The 25398-nt window shown below is 39.2% G+C and overlaps 1 protein-coding gene across 1 annotated transcript in view; it reads left to right on the top strand.

Annotated features, from left to right (window-relative positions):
* Positions 1 to 605: 605 nt before the first annotated feature.
* Positions 606 to 25398, top strand: part of LOC113832678 (splicing factor 3B subunit 4-like) — a 38541-nt gene continuing 13748 nt past the window's right edge. Inside the window, exons 1-2 of the mRNA XM_035453112.1 lie at positions 606 to 659; positions 10070 to 10170. Coding sequence (XP_035309003.1) covers positions 653 to 659; positions 10070 to 10170 — 108 coding nt within the window. The 5' untranslated portion in view covers positions 606 to 652. The remainder of the gene's footprint in view (positions 660 to 10069; positions 10171 to 25398) is intronic.

The raw sequence follows: 25398 nt of genomic DNA, 5'->3' as shown, positions 1-25398 counted from the left end.
AAAGGTCTCAAATAATTTCTGTAGCAGTATTGTTGTCATTTCTATCTCAGTTTGAAATTCCTTATGTTAGTTGAATGGCATTGTCCCTTTAAAATGATTTTACTTCTCTAATAGTTTTGCTTTTCATTTTTTCTAAATTTTTTTTTCTTGAAAATCCCTTCTTCCAAGTCTTTACTTTTAGTTACTTTATAAGGCATCTAGTTTTCAGAGTCAATGAGACAAAAAGCTGTGGCAGTAGTTCTGAGATGGTTGTCTCTGCTTAGCTTTCCTGAGTGCAGTTTTCTAGAAATGACCTCATGTGCATTATCACAACAGATAGAACGCAGAAGTAGACACAGGGGCCCAGCTTGCTTTTATTTAAAACCATGTGCTACAGAGATTTGGAAAGCAATGTGAAGTGAAGCCGCCAGTGATGGGGGAAGTGCTTCTGTGTATGTGCTTGTCTTACTGGATGATAAATAAAATACTGTTTGGCCAATGAGCCAGTAAGTTAGACGGGACTAGGAGTCAAAGAGGATTCTGGGAAATGTAGTAGAGAAGTGGTGATCCAGGCAGGAAGTGACATAGCAAGGAGAAACAGGAAGTGTCCCCTTTTCCCCCTCCGCTCTTCCTCCAGCGGCACAATGTGATTCACCGGCAAGGAGGGACAACAATGGAAGGTGTCCCATAAGATAAGTCTTATAAAGCATTATATAAAGATTTATGATAATTAAGACTGAACTATCAGATGAGAATTCTAGTCATTGGCCAAGCAGCATTTGAACCTAATACAAATCTCTGTATTAATTTGGGCCCTAACTCAGGTGGGTGGCTGGCGTAAAACGCACACACGGCAGTAGGGCTCGGCGGCTTTTGGTGGAAAGATTTATCATAACATGCCAGTGTCACATAATTTTTTTTGTTTTGGATTTATGATTTCTTCCTAGAAATGTATTATTTGTATTACGTGTTAAGTATTTTGTATAATATACTGACCACTCTGCAAGTACTTACTTAGCAAATTCCATTTAAGCTCCTATATGAAGAACACTGATAGAAGTAATCTCTGTAAACAAAAGCTTTTCAGGATTTTCAAGGTTTTTTTTTTTTTTAAGACTACTATTCTGTAACAGAAGGTGTGAAACTACAACCATAAATATTCCTTATTAGACCACAATAGTCTTATTTCTTAGATACAATACTTACATTTCTCTTAGACTATAAATTTATGTTGTGTATGTGTGGTTCTTTTTGTGTGTATTTGTATGTGTGCAGTTTGCAGGTACAACTTGTGTGTACCCATAGATGGTCCTCTTTCCAACCCCAGAATATTATTTTCTTTTGAATTTTCCCTTTCCTCAGGTGGTCTTTCTGCTAAATTCTGTTTCTCTCCCTGTCTCTCTCTGTTTCTCTCCCTCCTTATTTCCCCTCTCCTCCCCACCATATCCTGAAGGCTTTCCAGAAGGTGGTCCTTCTCTGATCCTAATCCTGTAAGAATCAGAGTTCAGAGCATCAGTGTAGCAGGCTGTCTTTGGGCCTCCAATAGTTTCCAAATCACCACACAGACTTAATATTAGTTATGAATGCTTGGCCTTATCTTATGCTTGTCACAATTAAATTAAATATAACTTAATCTGTTTCTCTTCAGCTACATTTGCCTTGGGGCTTTTTACCTTTCTTTCATTCTGTATGTCCTACTCCATGTCTGGTTGGCTGGTGGCTGCCTGCCTGGCTGGCTGGCTCTGGGCCTCTCCCTCCCTTTCTCCCTCATTCTCTCTCCACTCCTCCCTAATTCCTAGATTCCTTCTCTTCCTTAGTCTCTCTTCCCACCAGCCCTGCCTATCTCTTTACTGCCTAGCTATTGGTCATTCAGCTTTTTATTAGACCAATCAGGTGCCTTAGGCAGGCAAGGTAAAATAAATGTAACACATCTTTGTTTAGTGAAACAAATGAAACACATCTTTACATAGTTAAAGTAATATTCCACAACACACCAGCCTGAGTTTCCCTAGTGATCTGACTGCTAAAGCAGCATTTTGTCTCATTTTCTAGAGTTTTCACCTTCTTAGAGAAGAATGAGGACTGAACTTGTTCTAGTTTGATTCTGTTGCTGTAACAAATATAATGACCAAAAAGCAACTTGGGAAGAAAAGGGACACATCTAGGTCACAGTTGATCAATGAGGAAATTAAGGGTGGAAACTCAATTGGGAACTGAAGCAGAAACCATGGAGGAATGCTGCTTGCTGGCTTCCTCACACTGGCTCTTTGTCTTAGAAAGCACAGGCCCACTTACTTATGTATGTACAAGCTTTAGTCGGTTAGGCCCTTTTGAGTCAATTAGCAATCAAGAATATGCCTCACAGCCATGCCCACAGGCCAATCTGATAAAGGAAATCTTTCAGTTGACTTCCTCCTTCCCAGAAGACTCTAGTTTGTGGCAAGTTGATAAAAACTTCTGCTGGGGTCCAGCCTATATCAGTCCCACACTACAGAGGCCATCTATTCTGGACTGATGTCTTTGGGGCTGCAATTGGAACCAGCTGTGAATCCCTGGGTCTGACCCTGAGTGGAGGAGTGGGGATCAGGAAACTCCTAGCTACCTAGCAGCATGAGACAAAGCCATTTTGTCATCTCAGGAGGGCTCTCAGTCTGCTGGAGTCCATGGTTTATTCAAGCATCCTGTTAAATAGCTTTCCAACAGTGGGGGGTAATAGAAGAAGACATCTATTTTCATGTATAAAGCTGATATCAAGTATTTCCTTTAATTCTAGAGACACCCCTAAAACTGCACTTCCTCACTAGCCTCTCACCAGTACCTGGGTACATTGCACCAGCCCCCAGGGGCCTAGGTCTATTTTTATACAAACTAGGAACCATTCTCCACCTTTGTCAGGCCATCCTGAGGTAACCAGCCTGCATCTAAAAGACAATGGGAGATTCGTGCTCCTGGGATTGAGCTTGAGGTTTGCATCTGAAATGTTATATTCAATATTTGGGCCCCGACAAACATCCAGTACAGGGGCCAGTCAAATGACCTATCAGGAGTTCTCAGCATTCAACACACTGAGCTTTGCTGTGAGGTGGCTCAACTTCTACACCAGTAATCTTCTCAGTCCTGGGATCCTCTGTCTTATTCTCTATGGAGAATTAACCTCCAATATGATGTGAGTCTTTAATATTAGGTAATGCTCTTGCTGTGTCTTAAATAAATTTGCTCATCAGCACATCCACAGGCCCTACCTGATGCTGGTTTCTTGGCTCTGAACATCTGTGTCAGGCAGGTTCTTCTCTACTTTGTCCACGGCAAGTATAGGGATTTTGGTCCTTTCTTCTTCAACATACAAGTTGTCACTTGCCCAACAGTTCCCAGTTTCCAAACACTGTTATGTTTGCCTTCCCTCTCCTTTCGGTGAGTTTACGGTTATAAAAAAAAAGTTCAATATAAATATCTCTTCCAAGATTTGCTAATCTATAGCAGAATTGCTTGAGCGTGTTGAACATTCCATCATTATACAGAACCGAGTCCAATCTTTATATGGCCCAGGCATGTGGCCAGTGTTTATTTTTGTGTTTCTTTCTGAAGAGTCCGAGATGATGTCAATTTTTGTTGCCAAAGTTATCTCCAAGTTGTCTACTCAATTACTCAATTCATTTTTAGCATAGGATAGATAGGATAGAATATCTAGTTTTAAGAATCTTCCCTAAGATTATTTTTTAAGCATCAAAAACTTAAATGAATACACTTGATTTCGCTGAAGTGGTAACAATGAAATTTCTATTTTTAATTTTTTATGAACAGTTTCAATATGATAAATGTCTTACCATTTTCAATACTGGTATCAGATGAGCACTGGCTGTGTCTAGAATTTCATCTCCTGTAGGAAATGACACAAAATGCAGATATGCTGGATATTCTATAGAAATATTTTTCAGCATGAGGATTCATTAATATTTATTGAACTCTGTAAGCCTTGACCTCTAGTCATATCTCAGTAGTATTTAGAGAGACTGTGTCACTTTTGAAGACCATTTAAGGCACAGCTGGTACTGGAAATATTTTTAGAAAAATGACTAACTGAAATCTACCAATAGAGGAAAATGTCAGTGCTCCTTGATTTGATCTTTAAAAAGAGACTTCCATTTTTTATTTATTAAAGTGAATCAGAGAGTGACAATTTCCTCACTTAAGGGTCTTGTATCTAGAACACCTTAACTCTAGGGATGCATTTACTGAGCTGTGTGACTCTCCCCACCGTGTTTTCCTGGCTTCTGTAGTCAAGACAGCCAAGCTCTCATCCATGTCTCAGAGAATTCAAGCTGGAAGTAAGAAGGAAGAAATTAAAATGTATGGCTTTTTTGACTATTCATTGGGAATCCTAAGGGGGGCTTTATTTGAGTATTTGTTTTGTTATTCTTTCTGGTGATTTTGTCATTGATGAAGTATACAGGAATGTTGCTCTGTTGAGTATGGTCTGTACTTAGGGTACTGTAGTGACAATGGGTATACTGACTGCTTAAGAACAAGAGAGGGATACACATGTCAGCCTCCTGGATAAAGAATCAGGTTACAAATTGGAACTAAAAAAAAAAAAAAAAGTAATTGGGGAAAAGTCGACAATGGAGAGCTCTGAAATGTTAGACTCCAGGTTAGTAGGGCTGATATGGGCCCCAGAACACCAACTTTATCCTTTATATAATTCTGATGAAAATTTCACTTTGTAGCTTAGGGACCATTTTTAAAACACTTATAAGCTCTTATCATATATTGATGCCTTTGACGTCTGCTTAAAATGAAAATGACTCATACAAATACAGATTGCATTTTTTCAAGATATTTGTGACTTTTGCTTTTGAAGTCACCTAGTTGTAATATGTCACTTAAATTATGATCAGCTCTCATTTCTCTTTGGTCATTGGGAATTATTGAGATGTTAAAATAAAATTAAGCTACAGATTACTTTTAATCTGTAATGATGCTTAAGTGAATATTGAATTTAATAATTAATGAAGCTTTCATAATTGTATGTTTGGATGATGCCTCCTGACCCCTTTCTAATCTCAAATCTTTTGGAGCTAACAGTTCACTGTTACATTTTCTTACCATGTATGTCTAAAGCAATGTGTCTAAAGTACCAGAGGGATAAAACACATGAGACATGCGTGGAGTTTGATCTTGGAGCAGGAGCTGGAACATCATTGCCAAAGACCACAAGAAAGATAGGTTTGATCAAAATAGCATGAAGAACACTGATTTGGGTGTGAAGATCAATAACTAACTGAAGAGGAGATTAAATTAGACATGACAATGACCTTCAGTTACTTGAAGAACACTCTCGCAGGAAAAAATTCTAACATCTTATGATGCACAGGCCAGACTTGGGATCAATAGATGTAACTGATGAGGAAGTTAATTTTGGTTCCATGTCAAGGAGTTTTTCAGCAATGAGGGAGAGGGTGGTTGAGGAGATAAGAAACCCTTTGACCTGTTTAGGCTAAAAATCTATCTTCAAAAATATTGTAAAATTCTGGTATATAGTTGACTTAGATGATCCAAGATATATGAAACTAAGATTCTACAAGTAAAGGCTTCAAAATATAGCTGCTATGAATAATTTATAAATGATTACATTTGAGCATAATCCCTCAGAAGTTCACCTTGGCTACATCTACAATTAATAATAAATCCCTTAGAAACTATGAGTGCACACTTAACCTTTTTTTTTCACTTAATCTTAAGTAACTTTATTTCCATGGCTGTTTGCTATTTCTTTTATTTTTCCTTATTAGAAGGTAAGAGGATTTAAAGGCAAAGATACCCATAACATTTTTCATGAAAATTGAAGAAACAAAAATACAAACACAGAAATGATTATAGATGAAAACAATACCATGGAAACAATTTACTTCAGATATGCAGTGTCTTGTTACAAAATCATTCCATTTTTTCTGACTCTGAAGGAGAACTTAACAAGGTAACCCCACCCCCAACATGTTGGCAGAAATGTTTCTGTCTGATGCTTTGCTCAGAGATGGGGCACACTCTTATCTGAATTTCAGGATGCCACACACTAATTTAAATGCTACGTGGATAACTGTATGCACTATCACTTTATCTTGGTCAGAGTAAACAGTAGTCCTAACACCTGCCATCCTACTATTACATTACCAGCAAAAACAAGCAATTGTTAACATTAAAATTTCTGGTATTTAATAGCAAAGATAAGTGAAAATTCTAGGTCTATAAAAATCTTCCAATGGATTTCAGAAATTCAAGTTAGAAGCAAAATGAACCCACCCTCATGCCCCCAAAATAAATCAATAAATAAAAATCTTCAGTCTAGAAGGGAAGTTGGCAAGACTGTGGGACTTGGTAGCTTGGTATTGAGTGCATTTTAAATACTGTACATTTTTGTTTAATTATTCCCCCCATTGAAATTTGAATAGTTAGGTTATAATGGTGGAGCCCCCATGAATAGGTTATGATCTTACAATGCAGTGGGGGAATCAGACTGCTTTCACTGGGTGAAGACAGAGTGAGTAGTAGCCATGTAAGAACAGGGGATTCGATCTGCTTTGACCTAAGACTTCCTAAGTTCCAGGAATCAGAGATAAAATGTTTTTGCTTACATAGCCTAATCTGTGCATTTCTCATGTAGCAGCCCTTATACTTCCACACACATGACTCTTCTTGTGAAGCAAGGGTTCCCCAGATGCCTGCACTGTACTCCATCTTGAACCACTTGTGATAGCCCAGTTGTAAGTTTGTTAACCTGAAGGTTGTTTTTCAGATCTTGGCCCCAGGGAGTCTTATAATCACATATTTAAGGGCCCAAAGCCTCTAGTGTGTGTGTGCGTGTGCGTGTGCGTGTGCGTGTGCGTGTGATGTGAGGTTTCTGGATTAGGTAAAGACCAATTACTGATTTGCAGAATATCTTGTGGGGATTTCTGGCCATCAGTCTCCAAAGGCGAGCACAGACATCACTATCAGAGGAGGACTGCATAAACCTACATTTAGAAGTTTCCGAGTTTGCACAAAGCTTTATCTCATTTGCTTCAGAAAGAAGTTGGATGAAGAAGGGAAGGAGAGAATGTGGGGGGGGGGAGGGGTTAAGAAAGGGATTGATTATAAGGACACTGAACTTTTTCCTGGTGGAGGTAGAATATAAACAAACCCTCCCTAAGTGGAAGCAGCTAGGACCTTAGGTCTTTTGCCTTTCTGATATAAACAAATGACTCCAGCAAAAGGAAACCAGAAAATCTTTTGAGAGTTGGCTTTAGCTTCCAAGATTTGTCTTTGGCTTCCAAGTCTTTACTGCCCAGAATCCTTTAACTCAGGGTCTTGGTGTTCTTTGCTCTGGAAGACTTACCATTTATATTCCTAACTGGCAGACTTCCATTAACAACCAGGATATCACAGGTGACCCTAGATTGAGTACAATGGAGATGCCTGAGTGAACCATTTATTTCATTAAGAAGAACCATGCATGTGAAGGCAATAGTACACTCCAAAGCTGTGCAGTTGCTGATGTGCAGTGATTTTATGGTCTCAAGGGTTCCCTAGAAGTTCAAATGGTCCACAGAGAGTTCCTCATGCTGTACCTCCAAATGCCATTGGTGTGCGCCTCCACTTCACCCCTATCCTCTCCTCCTGTATCCACTGATGGACCACAGATACCCGGGAACCCCTGTTTCCATCACCCTAATCACATTCCTTCTTCAGAAATCTCTACTTTGTGATTATTCAGCTTATCCCTAATATTTCAACCACACAAAACATCATTGACACTAAATTTCCTTAAGTGACTTATCCATTTTTCTTTGTTTAGTTTTTCAAAAGCAGTGTTTACCCATTTATTTCTTTATCTCCATCTTTCCCCTTACTTCAACTCTTTCTTGTCTTTTCCTCTAGGCAGAGATTGTTTCTCAAGGATCTCTGTTTTTTTTTCAAATTCAGTTTATTCTCCATGATAAACTCAGTCACTTGCATCAGAGTTGACTTCTCCACTTACCCCACTGGGCATCAATCAAGCCATGGTTATCCAATCTGCATTTTGGTTAAGGAGTTCTATTATATGTATGAAATACAAAAATCAATCAACTTTCTTTTAGGGTAATTTTCAGGCAATAAATCATGGATATGGTTAAGGAGAAAATAAAAGAAGGAAATTCTATTCTTCAGTGGTCATTACCACTAATACCCTTTTAATAGTCTGTAGCTACATGTGTTAATAAAAATTAACATCCTATCTTTACAGACTCCAGAAGTTCCTAACTGGACTGGTAGTGAAAAGGGCCCAAACCAACCCACATGTGGACTTGTTTGTGTTATGGACAGAGGGACTTGACATTTTAGGAACTCTAGTATTTAATAATGTAAGGTAAACTTGCCTCCCCTTTGGAGTGCTCTCCTTAAACAGCATTTTTTATCTTCCAACTCAATTGCTATACAACTATTATTTGAAAGATATTCTGTAGCAAAGGGGATGTTAAGTCTCTGCTAGCAAAGAGAGTAGAAGCCCAGAATATCCATGCAGAACTATTACCGAGAAGGCTGATCAGATCTCTTACCTTTCAAAGGTAAAGGACTCAATCTTCCTCGTGAGTCCCTATCTTCAGAGATCAGGAATGTGACTGAAATTGCTTATAATCTGAAGAATAAATCAATCAGGCCACTCGGTGTCCAGTGAGAAACAGGCCTCAGCAACCTCCTTAAGGAAAAGAGAGGACTATACGTAACCTGTAGTTATTGGCTGACACACGGGTACAGGATCTGAATTAAAGAGTGGTGTCACTGTATTAAGGCACTAATACTAATGAGAACAGACAGCACGGAGGCCATGTGAACACTTTAGATTACTCTCCATTGGCTAGGCTTGCTACCAGACACAGCTGTCTATGGTGCTTCTATAGGTCCTTTCTGTGTGAGTGCATACTGGGGATATCTTCTAAAACACAAAACTAGAGAGAAGAATATAGCTGGACATGAACACATCATGGATTTTAATTAGTGATTACCTCATAGACAGTGTCAACACCCCTCCCCTTCCATATTCCCATCACCCCTTGGATTACTTTTGAGAAATATCAGATATTGGATATTTTTATTTGCTTTAGTTTTTCTTAAGCAAAACCCATTTTTATCTTTTCATGCTTGCTCAATGTAGTCAAGGCTTTTTCAAGTGTGTGCCATTTGGCAGACAACCTTTACTAATCATATACTTGAATCTCATTAGGGGGCTTAGAATGCAAGTACACTCTGCTATATTTTTGTGTCCATCCTTTAACAGTATTTTTATTTTTGCCCATGATGTTAGAAGTACTGATATTTTTTTCTATTTGGGCATTGAAGGAAGAACATACCAAGTTAGGCATCTTACTTTCTCTCCCTCATCTCTCTCCTTCTCTCTCCCTCCCTCTCTCTTTCTTTTGGGTACAGACAGGTGCTATTTTGGAGTGATCCTCTTTTAACTCAGTGAAGCTGCCAATAAACCTTCCTCATCTGTTTATTCATGAGATATGTGGCCTTAAAACTCTTTGTAAAATCAAGTGAGGTGGCACATGCCTGTAATACTTTCTCATCAGAGGCTGAGGCAGGAGGATTATGAGACAACAGGTACCAGGTCAGACTGGGATAGATAGTGAGAGAGGACCTGTATGGAAACATCAAACAAACCAAACCGGAAGGAAAGTTCCTTTTGCTTGAGAGAACAATGTCTACATCTGGTCAACCTCCCAGAACTAATCATTCTTTCTGGGCTGTGACTTAGTGTTCTTGTTTTCTTGTGAGCCTTAGAAATGAATTGTCAGAAAGAAGCAGAGACTAGACTCCAAAGAAATGACCCCAGAACTTCTAATACCCAGGTTAATCTGATAGAAGGAAAATGAGCTGCTAGTACAGTTTGCAATTCAATTTGTTACAACTATTGAAGTTAATGACTCAGAAAAACAAAATCATGTTTTTGTTAAACACCAGACGTTCGCCAGAGATGCAGCGATTTGCTTATTACTATTTAGTGTTTGTATATGAAGTCCAGGGGTTGAGGTTGTTGCTGTTTGTTTTTTCATTTGTTTGTTTTGTTTTGAGACAGGGCCTGTCACTGAACATGGATTTCACTCTTTTCAGCTAACTGGTCAGCAAGAATCCAAGATTCTTTTGTCTCCACTCCTGTCCCTGGCACTGAGGTTACAGGTACATGTTGACATGTATGGCCTTCTCATGGGTTCTGGAAATCCAAACTCAGGTCCTCATGCTTAAGGAAGCCTTTTACACTCTGAGCCATCTCACCAGCCCTTAAGTGGTTCCAATACTGTTATGATATTGCAGCATCATAGGCAATTTTACATAGATGGGATGAGTAGGAGATAGTGGAGGAAACAAGGAGGAATATTCCTTTAGGCATGATGTTGTTGAAAGTGTAAGCTGCCAGACATCAAGTAAATCTGTGAAGAATGACTCTTTCCCAGACTATATTTCTTAACAAGAAAGAAGCAAGGCAATCTTTGTTTTGGCAAAGAATTGGAAGTTCAGTGTCCAAGTCCAGAGGAGAAGCAGTTCAATGGTGCCTACTATAGGGATCTGGTAACCAGGGAAGGAAGAAAGAAGTCATGGGTGCTGCAAATGCATGATGGCACCCATATGCAGCCACTGTAGGAGAGAAAGCAATGCTAAGGAACTCTAGTGAACTTGCTTTGTTAGTGTTTTTAAAATCTCTTTTCCATAGGCCTTATAAACAATTCCTTTTGGATGTTTTTTTTCTTCCCAAAGGCATATCAACAACTATTAATAATGTTATTTCTGTTGAGCATTACTACTTCATTCTAAAACGTATTTTCACATGTACTACGGTTCACACTCTAGCAAGAAAATCCTATAAGAGGTGATTTAATATTTATAACACATTGGCACTCAGGGATACTACTCAGTTTCCTCTTTTACGTCTTGTTAGGAAATTTTAATTAAGTGACTCAACTCATCCACATTGATATGTTTAGTGATACATTATCTGGCACACCCGTTGTGTGTATACCATGTAGTATTTGTACTTAATGTTTTTTTCTCTTTAATCTATCCACTACACAAATTGTTTTGATGATGACCAAACCTCACAAAAGTAGTGATTATCATACTGTGTCCTGTATGTGGCAGCTTTAGCTTTTATTCCTCGTCACAGGAAAACACAAGGTCTTTAAATAGAAGATTGAAAGATTCCTTTCTGGAGAGCACCAGCAGCGTTTCCCCAATAGCTTCTAATAATACTGAGTGGGAAAGAACAGTACACTGAATCATAGCCTTGCACTGTTACATAATGGCTTAAGGTCAGTTATGTAAGGCTAATAAGGCAGAAGCACACTCGGGCTACATCTGTGCAAGAACCCAACATGCACTGGGCAGACCTGGCAGCTGGATGCGGGTGGTCATAGTCAGGGTCTGATTTTACCCATCAGATCCTCAGCTTGCTCTCTGCAGTGAGATTTTCTGGGTAACATCTGCCTTACTGTCACAGGGGACAAGTTAATTCTAGTAATTAAACATTAAGCATGGTCATATCTATTTATTACGGCATTTTCCATAAGAAATTGACTTGGTCTCAGGAAGTCTGGACACTTTACTTAATTTTGCTTTTAAATTTTTACTTAACAAAGTTTTAAAATTGAAATACAATTATATAATTTCCCCTTCCTTTTCTCCCTATACCATTCAAGTTGCCCCCATCTCCTTTCAAATTGATGGCCATTTTTATTTTTATATTATAACATGTTTATGCATAGTATAATATGTATATATGCATATATTTATGTAGATACATATATGTGTATATTATACACACTCACATATATATATATATATATATATGCAAATATATAAATAAAACATTCTGAGTCTGATTTGTTTTTGTTTTTTGTTTTGTTTGTTTTTTGTATGCATATGACTTCAAGGCTGATCACTCTGCCTTGGGCAATTAATAAGGGGGTGATTTGGTTTTTTCTTTGTTTATGGGTGTTTTGCCTGCATATGTATCTGTTCACTACCTGTGTACTTGGTACATGCAGGGGCCAGAAGAGGACATTGGATCCTCTAGAAATGGAGTTACAGATGGGTATGAAACACCATGTAGGTGCTAGAATCTAACCTAGGTCCTCTAGAACAGCAATCATTGATCTTAACTGCTAAGCTATCTCCCAGCTCCCACACTTGACTTTTAAAAACAGGAAATGGAAATCCTTGGTGTGCCAGGTCTGCCTTGGCTATACTCCCCCCACACTCCACCACCTCTCTGACACTGTGTTAGGTGGGGCAGAATCCAGACATTTCTACTTTGGAACTAGTGTGTGGACATAGATCTTAGTCTATCCTTATTATCTTATGAGTTTTGGACCAGACACTTAACTTCATCCAAGCCTCAGTTTCTCTGTTATAAAATTTACTCAGCCTATATGAGAGGGTGTGAAGAGATGGCTATGTGGCAAAGTGCATAACTCTGACTACGAGGGTTTGATTCATAGGCACCCACATAAATTCTGGGCATGTTTGGCAGCTCAACTATGATCCAACACTTTGGAGGTAGAGATAGAATTAGATAGGAGGGTAGCTAGCTTGACTAGATTAATTGGAGACCTCTGGGTTCAAGTCAAAGGCCCTAACTCAGTAATGGGGAGATAAATCAAGGAAGACAACCAAGACTGTCTATGGCCTCTGAATGTGGACACATACATGTCTGCACACATCCCCATGTACAAACATTCCCCCAAACATGCATAGACATGTCAGACAAGGCAAAACAAGATAATATAAGTCCAGGTGCTTCAGAAGCTGAAGAGTGCTACAGAAACATAAGATGCTATACTCCTAGAAGTTTTTCCTAACGAAAATATATAGAATGCCTACCAGGGAACAGGGTTAGGATGGTCAAGTATTTCTTAATGCAGGCTTTTGTAGCTCTTGGTCTTGGATTTAATCCTGTCGCATTAAATTAGACATAAACACACATTTTTCAACATGTATACTTCACAAAATATCATAGCCGCTCTAGGATTATTTTAACTCTACAAGAACTTGAAAGAAAATGCTGTCACTCTTTGTCCCCTAAACATTAAAAGTTTACCTATGTAATAGTTACACTCAATCAGCTAGCTATTCAAGAATGTATGGTTTCACACAGAAATCTCATAGCACCTTGGGTGATAATAATGAACCATTCCAGTTGGGATTTGGCTTTTTTAGTTATGTTAAAGACCTTCATTTTGTTTACAATTAGAATGGTCTTTAGAGTGATAAGAAGTAGGAAATCCACAGGTTCTCTTGTGGCAATTCTTTACAATCTGTTTCATGGATATGTGAGGCTGGAGAAGTATTCAGAAATGAGAACCAAACACAGTGGCTTTCTAGAGGGGGACTTCCAGAGGCTATATGACTTAATAATTAATTTCACTGTCTAGTGTTAGTTGAGCAACTTTAAAGCTGTGTGTATCTTAGATGGTGAGTTGAGACCATTAGACTAGTATTAGCCACTCAGAAATGGCAAGGAAAATATTCATGTAGAAATCATTGGTCAGGACTGCACTGTGGCTTGCATCCATCCTCAGTTTGAGTTCGAATATGTAAACAAACACATTTGCTCTAATTTGGACTTCAGGACTGCTTTGCCTAATCTATAGCTATTTGTATTCTGTAAGGCATTGGACCAAACAGCCCATTAGTCTTTGAGGGTTCACAGGATAGAACCACTTTCATCCTTATCTTTCAAAGTTGAACACTACTAGAAAGAACACAGGTCACTGATTTTCCCTCTCATTCTGTGTTCTAATTGTAGATGAAAATTTGTGTTGGGGCTTCAAATGGTTGAGTTAATTATTTTCCCTTTTGCCAGGTCAAAATATTAGTACCATGGCTTCTTGGAGTGACATAAAAGTAACTTAATGAACTTATATTAACATAGACCCACGGCTCAGTGCCAGATATCTGGGTCCACCAAAAGATGAGTTTCCAAATAAAGAGCTCCAGATTGGATTATGACTAATGATTGAGCCCTGTCAGGGTACGGATCCCAACAAAAGTGCCGGTGGCACCCAGCTTCAGTTGTGAACACTGGGAAGACAACACAGCCTTTAGAGCCAGAGAGAGGAAGCAGACAGGCTGCTCTGCATTTGTAGGGTTCTATGAGAGCAAGTCTGAAGTTGTAGTGTTCTAGCAAGAGGCATCCTGGCAGCAATTATCCCACTGGAAATGGCCAGAGGCAGGCGCAGGGAAATATGGTTGTCTTGTGAGGTTTATTTCACTCAGTTAAGAATCATAAATATCTCTATGCGTGGCAGGAACAGACTCTGACATTTGAATTTGCATGCTCAAACTAGACCCCTCTAGCCCACTTCCTCCACGGTCAATACCAGTTATACCCAGGCATCAGGTGGCACCAAGGAGTGTCTGAAAAATTGCAGGTGTCTCTTTCATTATCCCAAGGACATTGTTCATATCTTTTGCGTTGTGGAGAAGAGACTTGAATTATCTATATCCCAAGGGTACGCTATTGTTCCTTAGAGGGAATGCAGAAGAAGACTCTGCAGAACCTAATGGTACCCATTTCAGGGTCCTACATTGCTTCCTTTCAGCAGACACCATGTTACCTTTCAGAATCAAACAGTTCAAGAAGCACTTCCCCTCTCCCTGTCGCTCAATTACATTTGACTTTAGGTGGAATTTCAATAGGAAATCAAATCATTTGTATTAAATCTCTCTTTAACTTAGCAGCAGGGCTGTAACGTTGAGAATAAAATACATTCGCTGACCCCAAGAAGGCTACCATTTAAGGATATGGGAGCTTCATGTCAAAAGAACCATCACAGCAGTAGAAGGGAAGAGCTACCAGGAAATGGGAACAGGCAAGGGGACCATACCAGGAATTGTTGAATGTGTTTCCTTAAGAAATCATGGAGAGGGACAGCTAACACTAAAGGCCATTTGAGAGGTCATACAGAAACCTACTACAGTGGAAACTTCTTTATGTATGTATGTATATATATGTATATATATGCATATATATGAACATATACTATACATATATATGTACTAGATATACGTGTGCATATTGAATGTATACACACACACACACATATATATATATATATATATTTATATATATATATTTCTTCCATATATGTATATATGAATGGAGTGGAATTACCAAATAACGGGAGGCAAAGCCCCACTAGACATCTCTTACCACCAAATGAAACATCCAGTGCTAGGAGTGCGTTATATTCAGTTGTTGGCCAAAGGAAACCCCCAAACAACTCAGGCTATTTCCAAGGCTACTGGCTGCTTTCCACAAACTGATGGTGAGGTTCTCATCCTGATACCTATCTATCTAATTGAGGAAGGAGAAGTTGAACTGGTGCCTACCTAGAGCCCTCACACCTACCAATGAGTGTTCATGGTACTGGAAGGTACCCTGCATACTACTAAAGGAAAAAGGTAAACACCAAGCCCTACAAACTCTCTAATCTACAATGTTAACCTGCTTAGATGGACATGCTGGTGAAATAGTGGCACATACATCGTGGGAGTCATCAAACCACGCTCTGATTGGATTTAAGGCCCACTCCATAAGATGAAACCTATGCCAGACACTGCTCCAGTGGCCTGGAACCTGAGACTACCTAGGCCATAGACCAGGGGAAAACCAGATACTATTGTTCTGCTGAAGGAGTGTAGCAATAAAATAACTCTTAATGACGTTATGCTGTACCCATATGTTTCAGTTATGGCTTTTATTGCTGTGAAGACCACAGCAACTCTTATAAAAGAAAACATTTAACGGGGGTGGCTCACTTACAGTTTCAGAGGTTTGGTCCATTATCATCATGATGAGTAGCACAGTGACATGCAGGCAGATGTGGTGCTGGACTAGTAGCTGAGCATCCTACATCTTGCAGGCAACAGAAAAGCAACCAAAACATTGGGTTCCCATGCTGAACATAAGAAACCTCAAAGCCTGCCTACATTGTAACACACTTCTTCCAAGAAGGCCATAACCATTCCAACAAAGCCTTATTTCCAAAAAGTGCTACTCCCTATGAAATTATTGGGGGGAGAGTTAATTACATTCAAACTACCATACCATAGTGTCTCATTATGTCATTATCAGAAAAGCTTCCTCCTGACATAGGTAATAAAAAGATCCATAACGGAACAATATGCAGAGGGTAAGAGACCTCAGAACATTCAGTCCTAAACAGGATGTCTTCGTTCATTAAAGCTCTCCCCTCAGGGGTCTGGGAAATATTTGAAGATGAGGTAGAAAGATTATAAGAGCCCAAGGTGATGAGTGACACCAAGGAAACAGTGTCTTCCAGTAACAACAAGACTGACACACATCTGAACCCACATCATGCATAGGGCCTTCGCTACCCCTAACCATTCAGGGTGCTGGGATGAAGAAGCAGACACAAGCTTCCATCTTGAACCAAGAAGCTATCTACACTTAACAACTGCTCGGGAAATAAAACTAGTTTCTCCAGGAACTGCCCTGTACCTATCCAAGCTTAGGTTCTCTAATCTTCAAGAACCGGAACATCTCAGAGGCTCCTCTTTCTTGATTCACTATGTAGAAACCCTGGCCCTCCGTGTCTTTGGGTCAGGGTGAAACTGAGAGTGGAATTTGTTGCCTTAGTCTTTGGCTTCAATGTCATAATTTCTTTGTTGAGGTAAAAACAACTCTCACCCCAAAAGGGAAGAAGAGTTAATTTATTCTGAGCCAAATTTGAGTGACTATGTTTCAAATGGTCGCAAATAACATGTTCCAGTGTGGAAGGGGTTCTGTGAACTTTCTAAAGTCAAATTAAGGCATTTACCAAATACATTGTGGGGATACCAGGTAGGTCGTTACAACAAAGGAAGGAGAACCTCTGGAAGTCCGATGGAGTGTGATGATATTCCTAGCATTGGAGTTGGTGGACTCTAATAGTTTATTCATACATTTCAAAGGCATTAGTTAAAAAGAAGTTGTGTCAGACACAGGAGTGGGCAATGGATGACTCTTAAGGAGACTAAAGATAGCCCAAGATAATTTTGCTGTGAATATGTAATATTCTCATTCTCTATAATCATGAGATTCTAATCAATCAGCCTTTTAAAATGTTTAACAGAGGTGTGGGTATTGTATGTGTGCTTGTGGGGATAAACTTCATTTTGTTCTTCTTTTCTAGACAGTAAAATAAGAATCTACATTATTTGTGTGTGTGTGCATGCATGTGCGTAGGTGTATAATGCCTTGGTGTCTGCATCTAGAAGTCAGACAGGTTCTCTCCTTGCAACATATGTGTTCCAGGGCTCAAACCCAGGTCCTCAGGCTTGGCAGGGAGTGTCTCCAGTTGCTAAACAGTCTTCACTGTGTTCCATTCCACATTTCTAAGGGACTTTGAGAATGATGGCAATTAACTAGTCACATATTTCAGATGAAGTAATATTTCTAAATTCAAGGAGTGATGCTCTTTTCACATGGGCCAGCACTGTGCACACACAGTTAGTATAGAGACAGTAAATAAGATGTTATTTTTGTTAAAAACAAAAAGAGTGGTGCTATGCCCCAGCCAGTAGGGTATAATTGAAAGAGAGCAATTTCTCAGTGAAATGCAGGATGATGAGGAAGAAAGTGAAGTTTAAAGACCCTCTGGTCTCACAGTGAAGACTCTTAAAGGCAGTATTAAAACAGGTTGACATTACCTTTTATCCACTGAGGAGTCATCCAGTAACTTCATTGTTTTAGACAAGACTGCTCCTCCCAGAAGCATTTGCATTACACTTGATAATTCTCTAATTGCTGTAATTTCGGGGACTCCACGGTCAGTCCATCTTCATTAATTCCCAGGGTGCAGCAGAATCTCAGACTGGTGATGTCTCTGAACACACACTGAGTGAATTCCCTAAATTTCCAGGGAAGCTATGAGGCATCCGTGAAGTTAACACAAAAAAAGACACAACTGGAAAAAGCAATTACTGTAGCAAATTACATCAGAGCTTCAACAAGATTCATGTGTTAATCTGCTCAGTTTTTACCTGTTGGGTGTTGGGCACTGTGTAACTGATAAGAACTATAAGATTTAAAGGAAAGAATGAGATAGCTGGGAATTAGAAGATTGCATTTTTTTAGGAATATGGTAAAATACACACCTCACAGATCTTTTTTTCTAATTTTTACATTAATTCTTTTAGAATTTTATAAGGCATATTTTGATCATATTTCCTCCCCTCCCCAAACTGCTTCCAGATTCATTCTCATTTCCTTTCAGCCCAACTGTGTGTCATATTAAAAAACACAAAAACTAAAAGTAAAAAAAAAACAAAAAACAAAAAACAATCAAGTCTAGTTTGTGCTACCTGTATACTCTTGGATTTGCAGTCTTCCATGGAAGCATGGTCCTCCACCATGTACATAACCTTAGAGAAAACTGACTCTTCCTCTTCCAGAAGCAAGCATTTGCCACTATCTCATCAGCTAGGGATGGGACTTCATGCCTACCCGCTGCTCCATGCTGGGATTTTTTTTTCTAGCTTGAGCTTGTGCAGGCCATTTGCATACTATCAGAACCATTGTAAATTCATATGTGCAACTGCCCTATGGTGTGCGGAAAGCCCATTTCCTTGTATTCATTTATATACTCTGGCTCTTATAGGCTCTTCCTCGTCCTTTTCTATAATAATTCTGAGGCCTGTGAGGAGAGGATGTAACATAGATATCTAGTTTAGGGCTGAGAATTTTGTAGTCTGTTATTGTCTGCATCTTGACCAGTTATGAGCATCTTTGTTATTTGCTACCTGCTGCAGAAAGAAAATTCTCTAATGAGGATAGAGAGAAGCATTAATCTATGGGTATAAGGATGTATCATTAGCATTCAGTCTAATAACACTCATTTAACAAAATAATAGTAGTCACTTCTCCCCTAAGGCCAATGACTGTCTGAATATAGGTTTTTGTCCCTGATAAAGGTGCCAGGTATGGGTTTTACCTTGGGGAGCAGTACTTAAATCCAAGTAGAAGATGTTTGATTACTCCCATGATGCTCACGCCACTGTTGTACAAGTAGCCATGTCTTGCCGGGACAGTCGCTATTGTATCTTGCAGGGTTCACAGCTGGGTAAGACTGATGGCGATTTTTCTCCTCTAGTTAGGTACATTGAACCTTTCCACAAAATTAATGCTAGTCATTTGGGACAAAGCTTCCAGGTTTCTCCATAATTTTTATCACTCAGGTATATACTGTCTTTAGCAGTATTGTTTTGCCATCAAGTCTAGAGGGTAACCAAGAACACTGACAGTAGCCTGTAATTTGGGGGCAATCTAAAGGACCTTCCTAGCCAGCAGCTCCAAAGAGATAACCCATTCCTGGCATTGAGATTCTTTATGTTAGCCTGTGCTGTCTAGTAGGGGCATTGTCACCCTGTTACAGGGTAAATGCTTTTTAACTATTTTTATAAGCACATGTATGTATTTTAGGGGTCCTCTACATTAGTAAGTTTCAGTATGACCTTTCTGAAGGTCTTGGTGTTAGTTATGCACTCCAATATTCCTACTTTTACTTTGCCCTCAAACCCTGCCCACCCCCATGCCCGAAGCCATTTAACCTCTCCTGTTCCATTATTCCCATTTAATCTTTTAGGCAACCCTATCCTACCTTACCTCCCTGAAAAGCACCCCCAGCTCCTCCATTTACTGAGCTCTGTGGGAATTTCTAATGAAACACAAATAACTGAATATTTTAAACATCCACAAATGAGAGAAAAAAATCCAGTGTTTGTCATTTTGGGTCTGGGTTACCTCATTCAGAGTGATTGTTTCTAGCTCTGTCGATTAACCAGGGAATCTTATTTTTCTTAACAGGTGGAAACTATATCATTGTACAAATGTACCATACTTTAGTTACCTGTTTACCAATTGATGGGCATTTAGGCTGTTTCCATTTTCTGGCTATTTCCAGTAGTGCAGCGGTGACATGGACAAGCAGCTGTCTCTGAGCTAGAACATGAAGTCCCTTGAGAATATATGCAGTAGTGGCATAGCTGGATCATCACTCACAGATATTTAAGGCAACTCCTTTCGCTAAACTAAGGTAGGCTTCATTATGACGCTAGGTATTTGACCTTCCCTTCTGTAGATTGTTTACATTAGAACACTTGTATCTTGAAATCCTTTCTATGTTCCTTTGAAATATAAATCTTCTCTTCTTGCCAGCTTTATATCTCAAGAATACCTTTTTCAAGGATCAGAGAGTCATGTCTTTGAATTCTAATCATTCAAGTAGATATCAGCCCTATCTTCAGTTTGTTGGAGGGTAGGTTTTTTTTTTTTTTTAAATAATAAGAAAGCATACAGTGAAAGCCACTTAGAACGGCTGCTTTCTAGTATCCTTGGATACTTTTCAGTTAACTCTTGAGTGTTTAATCCCCTGCTTTTTCCAACAGTGGAGCAGAATTAAAGGACCAAATTTCATTGTTGTTTAGGATGTTTCCCTTCACTCTCTAATGTGTCTCATGCACTATTTCTTAAGGCACATACACATAGACAGACATGCGCATACAAATCAGAGTGCCCAGGTAAAATTATCATTGTTACCAAGAAATTGAGATTCCACTTTGTGGTGTTTTAGGCATATTGATAATTTTTTTAAAAATAGACCTAGGATGAAGATCACGCACCATTTTATTAGAGTCAGAAAGAAAAACAACGGGGAAAACAAGCTGTGACTCTTGGGAGCTGGCTAAGGGATATAGACAAGAAGAGGTCATGCCTTTTGAGTTAGGCATGGAGGTCAGAGAAATAGTGAGACAGCCCAGAGTACCAAGGAAAGCCTACTTAAGATTGTGGACAGTGTCCAAAGAAATGACAGAAAAGAGGAAAAGGAAAGGCTGTATTTCTTAAGGTTAGAATGTAGAGTAGCATGTAGGCTTGATAGCACTGCATGGTGAAAGTTCCTTAAGTAACTGCCTCCGGGTGGGGCTCCTGGAAGGCTTACATACCTTAGGAGGATAATTATTCCTCCCATTGCCTTAGCATGTCTTCAGGTGAATCAGCTTTCCTGTAGAGTGGTTTTCTGGTAACGTGATTGACAGGTGTAGGTGGATTAACTCTCCAGGGAGGAGACAGTAGTATGGGATGTTCTAGTCTTTGAAGCACCCAGGATGTCAAATTTCTCTCTAGCAAGATGTGGAACTTTGATTCGTTGACCAGGAAGGAGTAGCTTTTCCTTAAGGGGTTCAACAAGGAACTGGAATCTCTACTTTTTTATACGATATTTGAAACTCTAAGAAAGGGTAGCTATGAATGTCCCTTTCTAGTTACCAAGGGAAGGGGAGGTGGGATCCACACCCTACCTATCATGAAGAATGAATGGGTTCATCCCTAGTGGTCTCTAAGACTTCCAGTACCTGTCTAGCAACCTAATAGGATCAGATATACTTTATAAACAAAACATTGCTCAGTTAGTGTGGCAGTTAGAATAAAAGAGCATGACCCCTATAAGCCCATATGGTTGAATGCTTGGTCCCCAGGTAGTGGAACTGTTTGGGAAGGATTAATAAGTGTGCTCTTGTTGGGATAGGTGTGGCTGTATTGGAGGAGATGTGCCACTGGGGCTGGGCACAAAAGCCTATGCCACATGTTCTCTGTCTCTGTCTCTGCCTCTCTCTCTGCTGATTAGGATGTAACTTCTTTTCTTTTTTTTGGTTTTTTGAGACAAGGTTTCTCTATGTAGCTTTGGAACCTATCCTGGCACTCGCTCTGGAGACCAGGCTGGCCTCGAACTCACAGAGATCCGCCTGCCTCTGCCTCCCGAGTGTTGGGATTAAAGGCGTGCACCAACAACGCCCAGCGAATGTAACTTCTTAGCTACTGTTTTAGCACCATGTCTGTCTGTTTGCTTCTGGGATGATTATAGATTGACCTTCTAAAACTCTAAGCAAGCCCCCAGTAAACTGCTTTATAGGAGTTGTCTTGGTTGTGATGTCTCTTTAGAGCAATAGAAAGTGCTCTTCACAGTACCCATGAGAGTCAGCCACATAAAACACAGCATCATTTGGCTCTTGTTAGAGAATGAAAATGAGCCTAGGTTCTACAGTCTTAAGATGACACTGAACTATGAACCTTGAAACTAAGAGGAAGTCTTGGTTACATCAAAATGATACAGCTTGTTTCTAAGGTAAACTTATTTAGAATAGATATGATATCTTTTTTTGTGCAATGTTGAAAATTGAGCTCAATGGCTGTGTGTATAACAGGTGAGCATGCTACTTCTGAAACACATCTTCAGCTATATACTGATCTTTCAGTTTTTCAATTGCTTATAGATATGAAATATTTCATAGCTGAATAATAGCACATGTTTTTTGAGCTTGGTAATGTAAAACATGGAGATAGAAAAAGCAAGAAGGCAAGATGAAGTGGTCAGGGTACAGTTATATATATGGCTAGTATAAAGTAAGGGTTTTTTTGTTGTTGTTAAGGGTGTATGGAGTTAAGTAGAGATGTAGTTCAGGAATAGATCACTTGCCTAGTATATGTAAAGTTCTGTGTTTGACCCCTAGAATTCTATGAATTTTAATGGAAGAAGAATTTGTAAATAAAACAAAAAAAAACCCTGATCTAATGGTAGTGTGATATTTTAAAGTAGAGGAATAAGAATTTGGTATTGACAAATGACATAAAAAGTTGGTACTTAAAATATAAATATAGTATATGAAAAGAAATACAAAAATAATTCTAGAAAAACTTAGAAGTTGCTGTCTCTGAAGCTGTATTGCTGTTGCCATCTCCTGGGCCCTTGGATCTTTGTGATCTCTACTGAAAGAATCCAGAAGACACCCAGTATAGTGCAGAAGATAGGCAGAGTTTATTCAGGGAAAACTGAGGGACCATCAAGTGAGGAGGGCCATGATTAGATCACATGGGAAAAAAATTCTCTAGAGTCCAAGTGTGGATATTGGTAAGGAAAACCATTCATCTAACCAGCATTTTTAGGCAGGCTTTGTACTATTTATGAAGTTTCTAGATTACACAGCTTTTCTAGGGGTATTTCCTGTCCAGGTAATTGACTGGCCCATTTGGGTTAATTCTTAATGGATTAGGCAAAGACAAATCTTCAGCAGAAAGTCCAAGTTATATAGGGGTCTTAGTTCAGAATGTCATGTGTCCATCCAGGGAAAGACACAATAGCTATCCTATTCTTTGGAGCAGGTTTTATAAGCTTTCGATTTTGAGGGAGGGGTCATCCTTAATGACCTTCAAACCTGCTGATATCCTCCCAGGATTAGATTCCCAGGAGGATTAAGAACTACTTGGTAGGATGCTGTTTGTGAATTTTTTGTACTATGTAAAAAGTTATTGTTTATTATTTTTATAAATTATATTTGTGTAGTTGCTTTTTGGCACCTGCACGAGGTCTTATTTTCTTCTTAAAATCCTTGGTCCAGATAGGACTGGACTGCCCACCCACCTCATCCTGCTTCCTTGGGGACCAAGTGAGCCTTATGATACCTCTGGGCTATTCTTATTTGGTGGAGATGGTACATTCATTTTGCTCCACCCCTACTGATGCACAGCAGGCTTCTTAGAAGGCAGCAGACAATGACAAACTAAAAAATAAAGAACATACCAGGAAGTTTATTGTTAAAATCTTTTTTTTCACAACTCCAAATATCTTTTGATGGTGCTTGGAATATTTGAACATTGATGGCTGCTCCTTTCACCTCAGCTATTTATTTATTTTTTAGGTTTTATAAGAATTTATTACTAATAAGGAATGTGAAGAAAATTCCAGAAAAGTGGACTGTAGAGTACCAGTGAAATTCAACTTCACATTTCAAATACAATAGTGAATACATGCAGTGGGAGAGGGTGTGTGTGTGTGTGTGTGTGTGTGTGTGTGTGTGTGTGTGTGTGGTGTGTGTGTGTGTGGTGTGTGTGTGTGTGGTGTGTGTGTGTGTGTGTGTGTGTGTGTGTTGAATGTGTGTGTATTGTTAATTGAGACTTCAATTTTAGGACTTCATTATTAACAGCTTGTATGTAGTAGGATGGTTTTGTGACAGGGATCAAAACTAGCTCAAACTAGTGCAAGTCCTTAAAGTCGAATTTACTAACAAGATACAGGCATCCCTCTGCACTCAAAGGGCAGGAGTGACATCTCGCTTGCTTACCTCTTATTTCTGCTTTTGGTTATTCTCTGTTCTTTTGTTTTGTTAGAATTGAGTTGTTGGCTTTTTCTTTACAGATATTCATCTTTACAGCTGAAGAGTGTTGTTAGATACAGTAAGTATGTAATTGTATATTAGCTTTAGTTTAGTTCTGAGTCCAGCTATGGCAGCCTTGGTGCTAAATTCCTTCTGCACTGTCCAAATTCACCTCAGCTTTTTAAAATTGGTCTTCTTTTTTCTAAAATAATGTGTTTCTAGATTCTTTGGAATTAATTTCTTTAATCTTTATTTTTATTTAATCTTCTCTCATGAAATACATCTGATCACAATTTGCTCTCCCTCCACTCCTCCCAGTCACCTCTCTCTCTCCCCCAGATCCATGCCTCCTGTTTCCCTTCAGAAAAGAGCAGTCCTGCCAGGGATATCAACTGAACATGGTGTAACAAATTACAATAATATTAGGTACAACATTCAGGCATCTGTACTGGCCTGCCCTTGGAGTTCTGACAGGATATGTCCTCAGCTGCAGCCACTAAGAGCACCACCTGTGTACATCCACTATATCCCCTTTTTAAAGGGTCCTGCACACCTCCTGTCTCTCTCTGCTTCTCTGCCTGTCTTTCTGTCCCTCTATCTGCCTCTGTTTTGTCTTCTGCTTCTCATGTACCTAGATGCTAGTCTCCCCCCATTTTTCCCACCTCCTTGTGCGCTCTGTCACATGGAGACTTCCTCTCTCTCACACTGCTTTTTAAATTATAACAGGCAAGCCAATAAGAATAAAAGTGTTAAAAGAGAAGGCAAAAGAGTCAGAGAAACCCACTCTTCCACTTTTATGAATCCCACAAAAGCACCAGTCTAACAGCCATAACATATATGCAGAGGACTAGTAGGGTGATTGCCACTTTACTTTCTGTGAGTCCCTGTGAGTCCTGCTTAGTTGATTCTGTGGCCATGTTTCTAGATTGTTAGTTCTATTTTATTTTTATTTTAGCTCTGTGTAATATTATAGGACCTTCTTTGGCCTATTTCTTCTTGTCATCAGCTTCTGTTCTTTTGTTTGTTTTTGTTTGTTTAGATCCTGTATTTTGGTGGCTCTGAGGACAGAACAGAAAGTTCTTAATGTATTCTGTCACACAAGGCCAGATGGGAAAGGACAGAACAACCCTTTTGTTAGATTCAGATGTTATTTGCTCTTTATTTCTTTTTAGAATTTTTAAAATACCTTTCCTATTAAATTTA

The sequence above is a fragment of the Cricetulus griseus genome (assembly GCF_003668045.3).
Source record: "Cricetulus griseus strain 17A/GY chromosome 1 unlocalized genomic scaffold, alternate assembly CriGri-PICRH-1.0 chr1_1, whole genome shotgun sequence".
NCBI classification, from domain to species: Eukaryota; Metazoa; Chordata; class Mammalia; order Rodentia; family Cricetidae; genus Cricetulus; species Cricetulus griseus.
This window is presented reverse-complemented; position numbering and strand designations above follow the sequence as displayed.